Raw genomic sequence first — 7328 nt, 5'->3', positions numbered from 1 at the left:
GGTTGTGAGCCACCATGTGGTTGCTGGGGACTGAACTCAGGACCTTTAGAAGAGCAGTCAGTGCTCTTAACCTCTGAGCCATCTCTCCAGCCCCGCATTTTCTCCTTTGATTTCTTGTATTAGTGTGCAATTATGTGTGTATTCCTGTGCATGTGTGTGGAGGCACTGTGCATGCATGCATGAGGATAGCGTTGGTCATCTTCCTCAGCCACTCTCTACCTTGAATATTGAGGCAGGGCCACTTCTGTGAATTCAAAGCTCAGCAGTTTGGCTAGTCTAGCTAGCCAGTTTGCCCTGGGGACTTCCTGTTCCCTTCTCCTTCCCCCCACCCCACTTCCACCCCGGTGTTCAGATTACAGATAGCTGCCGGGCCTGCCTGCCTCTTCCACTGCAGTCCTCAATGCTTCTGTGTCAGCACTGATTTCTAGACAGGGCCTGGACATACTGTCCAGTCGGTCTCTATTTCCTGGCCTCAAGGACTTCTTCTGCTTCAGGCTCCTAAGAAGCTGAGACCACCTGTGAGCCCCACGGGGGCCCCCAGGCCTTACGTGTTTTATTAGGGAAACAGGATACTAGTTCCAATGGCTGTGTGCACACCCACCCTGGGCAGCAGATGCATTAGCACCCAGATTCCCAGCCTTTTCTTTCCTGTCAGCATTGCGTGCATCTCAGAACACACACACACACACACACACACACAATCTACTCTCACAGGGCACACAACCAGAAGCATCCCACCCCACGCCCAAAGGCCCAGAGCGGCGGCCTAGCACACACCAGCACACCAACACTACACCAAGACTGGACACTATCTCTCAGGTCATGGTGCCACTGCATGCTTGTGACCACTTAGAAACGTTTTGCTTTTTCACAGCTTAGTGGTGGCTGCAGGGTAAGGATGACAACTGTGATCCTCTTTCTGGCTGTGACTGAAAGCTCATGCCTGAGTTCTCTTCTCTCCAGACAAGAGAGAGAGAAAAAGGGGGCCTGGAGCTGAGCATTGGTGCCTGGCCTACAGCAGCTCCTTAGCTTGCATCACCCAGCTAGTGGCCATGAAGGCAGATGGGGGCTCAGCTCCCAGCTCCTATTTAGGAGAAAGGTCAGCCCAGCTTAACCGGGAAGCAGAAAAGGGCCCCAGCTGCCAGCTAATGTGTTTACCCAAGGCCTGCAGCAGGTGGGCGGTCCATCTGCTGAGCTCTTCCCGCTGAGCCTCAGCTAGGGGTGGAGGCAGTGCCAACAGGAGGGGCCTAGCAGGGGTCAGGGAACTGGGAAGACTTTTCAACTCCATCAGTTTACTCTTCCTCAATTCCTTCCTCCAAGGCTGGGGGTAGTAGAGTGGAAGGTACCAGCACAGGCACATGCACACGCTCCAGCAAACACATGCACGTGTGCACACGCATGCAATGCACACACACACTAGTTTCTACTTCCATGGGCTAATGATGGCAAAGCAAGACCCATAGATACAGCCGGGCGGTGGTGGCGCACGCCTTTAATCCCAGCACTCGGGAGGTAGAAGCAGGTGGATTACTGTGAGTTCGAGGCCAGCCTGGTCTACAAAGTGAGTCTAGAACAGCCAAGGCTACACAGAGAAACCCTGCCTCGAAAAATCAAAACCAAACCAAACCAAACCAAAACAACAACAACAACAACAACAAAACCCCCAACCAACCACCACCACCAACAACAAAAACAAAACAAAAACCATAGATAGATACACTGTGGTGCTGGTGCAAGAAATTCAGAATCAAGTTAGGGTGCCTGAGACCAAAAGGGATTCCTTCTCCCTGGCTGGGTTAGGCCTGGGGGCACCCAATATATGTTAAGATACTGGGATCTCTTGTTCCTTAACTAGGCTCCTCCCATTGCTCAGCCAAAACCATCGACAACTCTCAGGCCTTGAATCCTCTCAGGCCTTGAATCCTTGCTGATAGCTTCCTTTTTGGACTCTAACTTTATACCACTGGGAGCCAAAGAGGCCACCAATTTAGGGAGTGGACGGCAGGCCAGGTTCACATGAATGTATGCATCTGTCCATCCATCCATCCATCCATCCATCCATCCACCATTCCATTCATCCGTTCAGTTTATATTAACGTTTGCCCTGTATGTGCCAGGTGGAAGGCCCTTTACCAAGGGGTACCTCAGTGGCTATTATGATGTATGGGCCAGCAGAGGCCTCTCTTTTCCCCAGAAAAATGGGAACTGGGCATGAAGCTAACCTGTAGGGTGACTGATGTTTTTTGTTTTCTTCTTTCTACCTGAAGTCACCCAAAGGGGGAGCCTTCTCCTCTTCCCCCAGACTGCAAAATTGGTAAAGTTTTGATGACCACAGTTGCAAAGATTTCAGGTGGTGGTGGCGGCTCATGCCTTTAATCCCAGCATTAGGGAGGCAGAGGCAGGTAGATCTCCAAGTTGGAGGCCAGCCTGGTCTACAGAGCAAGGTGCAGGACAGCTAATGCTACCCAGGGAAACCCTGTCTCGAAAACCCAAACCCAAACCCAAAACAATGGCAAAGGTCTCTATGCAAGTTTCCCTGAGGCCCCTGGGATATTTAGCCTTTCTCTAAAGCTCTGTCCCTACAGACTTGAGCATGAGTTCCACTACTGTGCCCTTTGGCTGTGACTTTAAGGTGCAGGATGTGTGGGCATCGTGGATGACCTGTCGGACCGTGGCTCTGAAAGTCTTACTGATGAAGCAATAGAGGCCAAAGTTGACAGCTGTGTTGAGCATGGCCACCATGTTGGCTATGTCCAAGGCCAGGTGGACCCTCCAGTCCCGGTGAACAGGGGCCACATACAGGTGGTACAGCATGACAGAGATGCGTGGTGCCCAGAGGAGGGCAAAGAGGGAGGTGACACCCAGGAGGATGGCTGTGCTCTTGCTCACCCACGGCCGCAGCCCTCTCTGGCCCCTCCTCCGTAGCCGGAAGATGATGGCCGAATTGGTGACCAGGAAAACATTGCAGGGGATGAAGTAGACTATGAGGCAGTGAGCCCACTTGAGGAGTTTGTCCATAGTGCTGGGGGGGTCTGGATCCCTCCACACATCCAGCCACCAGTAGAATGGGATGCCAGTCAGGAAGGCGGTGCCAAGGACTATGGCAATAGCGCGGTGGGACTGGCCTGGAGACGAGGTGGCCCGATGGCGCAGTGGGCGGCACAGGGCATTGTAGCGATCCACTGTGAGCAAAACTGCAATCCAGACGGAGGCGTGATTGGCGGCAAACTCCAGGATGTTAGCCGTGCGCACCACAGCCTGGGGCACCTGGCGGGCCAGCACGGCTCCCTGCAGGAGGAAGCCTATGAAGACAATGACCACTTGCGTGACGATATCTGAAGCCGTGAGTGCCAGGAGATAGTGGTAGGAGGGCTTCCTGGTCCTGGCAGCGAGGCGGGCCAGAGCCACTGTGGTCAGGAGGTTGACTGATGAAGACCCACGTCGTCATGCAGAGGAGAGGTTGGAGGCGTTAGAAGGTGTTAGTAGTGGGTCCCTCCCACCTGCCATTGCAAGGGAGAGTGCTGCCTTCCCTTTTCTAGTTCCCTCTTTACCCCTTCCGGCAGCACTGGGAACTGAACCCAGGGCCAGGCAAGCGCTATGCTTCTGCAGTGTACCCTTAGTCCAGTCGCCTTCTTTTTCTTGACTTTGTATTTTGAGTCAGAGTCTCACCAAGTTGCCCAGGCTGGACTAGAACTCAAGCGATAGCCGGGTAGGCTAGCCGGGTAGGCCCTGTGCTTCCTGTTTGTGTCTTCCTGGGTTCTGTCCTTTGTAACCACCAAACCAAATCAAGCCAAAACAATGCTTACTACTTTGCCCAGCTTTGTAATCTGGTCAGCCTTGCCCCATGCCATGGACCAATTTGGTAGTACTACATGGGCTCACCTAGGTGGGCATCCACATGCTGGCTTTCCAGCCTAGGTCTTTCTCAGGGGTTGTACAGCCTTCAGAGCAGGGGTGTCCTGGGATCCAGGTAGAGAGTGAGCCCCAAATGAGTCCGCTTGGCCTTTCCTACATCAGTGCAACACCTCCCCTCTGTGCACAGCCACACTGCCCCCCCCCCACCCCATACTCAGGCTCTACTCTGCACAGTAGCTACACAGGGACTTGGACAGGGTTGTCCAGCTAGCTCCTCTGTGATTTAGCCATCTTGAGAGAATTGGGACTAGTTGAAGGGGGGGCCCCAATTCTGGCTCAGCCTGAGGTCACAGAGCCTGACTCCCCACTCACCAGGCAGCCCCAGGCTCAGTAGGATACTGTAGTAGATGACAGGGATGATACCAGCCACACATGGCGACCTCTCTGGGATCCCTGGCCAGCGGCCGTCCACATCACTGTATCTTGGGTCACTCCCATTGAATGTAGGCAGCAGGGTCACGTGTGGCTGCCCAGCTAGGAAGGACAGAAAGGCAGAATGACAGCAGATACTTTCTTTTCACTGGGGCTTGGTTGACAGCATCCTCTGCTTGACCCCGGGGGTGGTGGTGGTGGTGTGTGTGGTCCTTTTATTTCAGACTGCTCAGTGTAGAGCCCTGGAGCATACCTAGACAAATGGCGTTGCTATCTCCACCCTGGGTCTGCTCTCTTATTAATGGGCAAGGGCACTTGGCAGTGGTGACTGCTCTCCCCCGCATCCTCCCTGCCACCAAGGAAACCAGCTACCCTGTGGTAGTTGTGGACACACAGGGTCAGGAGTGGCTGCACCTTTAATGAGGATGCTGGGTGACTCTGACCGGGTGGTGGCTCACAGCTTACTGCTCAGCTCCACTTACCAGCCACACTCTCTCAGGAGAGACTAACTGGGATCCCTTCCTTCCTAAGGCAAGAGGGTACCTCTTCACAGATCACTACTACTGATGCTCAAATGGTCCGGACTGTCCAATAAGGAAACTGAGACCCCGAGTAAGGTAGACTAGGGGCTAGTATGGACCAAGGACCCCTACATATCTGCCTTGGCCTCTAGTCACCTCAAATACATTCTGAATCTTTTTTTTTTTTTCCCTTCCGAGACAGGGTTTCTCTGTGCCACCTTGGCTGTCCTGGACTCACTTTGTAGACCGGGCTGACCTGGAACTCACAGAGATCTTCCTGCCTCTGCCTTTGCTGGGATTAAAGGTGTGCGCCACCACACCTGGCTCATCCTGAGTCTTTTTAAACTTACAGCTTTTTCTTTCCTGCTGAAGATGACTAGGGGAGCCTCCCTCCCACCTCCCACCTCCCAGTTCCACCATCTCACTATCAGCAGCATCACCCTCCCCACACCAAGCTGCACGCCCCACACCTGCCGTCTATCTTACTACTCCTTCTCCCATTTGAAAAGACTTTACCTGTCTCTGGTCCCTCGAGTCCCATAGTTCCTGGTCCTGGGCCCTAGGTCACCAGCAGCTTTTCCTTGGGGTCTCCACAGCACTGCACAACATCACCAGCTGTGCCCCCTCACACTGGCTCTCTGAGGGAAATTCTCCCCGTAAGCTCTGAGTCTGTTGGTACAGGGAGTGGGAGAGTGGGGGTGGGGAAGGAGGAGTGGGAAGAGAGGGAGGGAAGGGGAGGGCCCCAGCCACTGACTCTCCAGTGGATGCAGCTGGAACAAAGCAGGCTCTCCTAAGGTACTGGCTGGGGGGGTGGGGGGGTGGTTTGCTGGGTAGGGGGGTCAGGAGAGAAAGACTGTGGATGAGGGTCTGCATAAAGGTTTGTCTGTGCTTGGGGGTGGAGGTGGGGAGCGGAAGTGAGGTGAAAAGGCAAGAAGGCACGCCCAGCTCTGGGTAGAGCTGCCTTGTGCGCAGATGTCCATGGCAAACTGAGTCGGGGCAGCCACACCCTGATGTCCAGGCTCTTGGGAAAGGCTGAAGGACCCAAGAGGCTGATTCTATGGGCACCCACATGGTGAAAGACCATTGCTTGCCAGAAAGGAGGACATTTGTGTCCAGGAACTGGGGATTAGCACCAAGCTTTAGAGGAAGGTTGCTACAGGCAGGGCTTAGATCCCCAGAGAGGTCTCAGGAGTTAGGTTCAAAGGAGTCTCACCTGTAGATGCCACACAGGATGGGTGAGATGAGGTCCAGGTTACCCAGAGGAGGGGGGACATTGGAACAAAGGTGGGCAGGAGGCCATGTGCCCAGCTACCCCCCAGGAGAAGGCTGGCCAGGCTGCCGCCAGTGTGAAGAACACAGGCCCTGTGGTCCAGCAAGCTGGCTTTTTCCTGGACGAGGTGCAGCCAGGCAGCTCTCAGGGACACTGGTCTCTGGTAAATAAACACCAGCCGGGGCCAGCAACGCTCCAAAGAATCTGGAATCTGTGGTGAGCAGCGCTCTGCACCTGGGTGAGGAGTAACCAGGCCGCCTACCACAGGCATCAGGACACAGAATCCAGGGGGTGGGGGGTACGATACAGAACTGAGGTCTACCCTGGGCCACTTTTCCATGGTTGTCTTAATTACTTTTCAACTGCTGTGAGAAGACACCGTGACCAAGAAGTAAGCATTCAATGGGGACGAGCTTACAGTTTTAGAGGGTTAGTCTATGAACATCAGGGTAGGAAGCAGACATGCGTGGTGCTGGAGCCATAGCTGAGAGTTTTACACCTTTACAGGCAGGAGGCAGAGAGTGCGAGACTGGGCCTGGCCTGGCTTTGGAAACCTCAGAGCCCACCCCTGGTGACACAGCTCCTCCCACAAGGCCACACCTCCCAATTCTTCCCAACAGTTCCACTCACTGGGGACCAAGCATTTAAATATAATGAGCCTATGAGGCCCATTCTTATTCAAGCTACCACAGTGGTCTAGTTTCTGGAAATGAACCAGGAAGTGTGGCAGGAAATGACCAGCTCCCTAAGGTCCCCATGTCTAGGGCTGTTGTCAGCCCACTCGACCCCAAGGCCCTCTCATTCTCACAGCAGAAAGCCTTGCTGCCTGCCCCCTGGTGGTCACACAGGGATACTGCAGGGTCCCATCAGGCTCCCTTGACAACCTTGAGGTTGGGGTAGGTGTGTGCTATCTGCTCAAGATAGGTTCCCAGATATAGTGTTGGCAATACAATTCAGAAAAAAGCAAGTTTCACTGACAGACCCTGCAGACTTCCAACCCCTTGGATCACGAGGCAGGGTTGAGAATTAGAGGCTGGCCCTGTTTCAAGATGCTGGGGAGGTCATAATATCTGATGGGCAAGGAGGGCTACCTACTTCATTTCTATTGTATTTTTATTTTGAGGGATGTAGCCGCTATAGGGAAGCTCAAGTGCTCCTCAGACAGAGCCCAGTGCTCTCCGTTACAGCACCCCTGTGACCTACACAGATAGCCAGAGCTTTTGAGTCAGGGGCAAGGCAAAGGCAGCGCA

General features: G+C 54.0%; 1 protein-coding gene across 1 annotated transcript; it reads right to left on the bottom strand.

Moving 5' to 3' along the window:
• Positions 1-2358: 2358 nt before the first annotated feature.
• GPR142 (G protein-coupled receptor 142) lies at positions 2359-5420 on the bottom strand. The gene is made up of 3 exons (XM_084749437.1): positions 5325-5420; positions 4228-4389; positions 2359-3425 (listed from the first exon to the last, which is right to left on the bottom strand). The coding sequence occupies exons 1-3, from the start codon at positions 5347-5349 to the stop codon at positions 2566-2568; spliced, it is 1047 nt and encodes a 348-aa protein (XP_084605563.1). The 5' UTR covers positions 5350-5420; the 3' UTR covers positions 2359-2565.
• Positions 5421-7328: the final 1908 nt, after the last annotated feature.

The sequence above is a fragment of the Acomys minous genome (genome assembly GCF_964271855.1).
Source record: "Acomys minous genome assembly, chromosome: 12".
In the NCBI taxonomy this organism is placed as follows: domain Eukaryota; kingdom Metazoa; phylum Chordata; class Mammalia; order Rodentia; family Muridae; genus Acomys; species Acomys minous.
The sequence above is the reverse complement of the archived record's forward strand: the minus strand, read 5'-3'. Positions and strand labels throughout refer to the sequence as shown.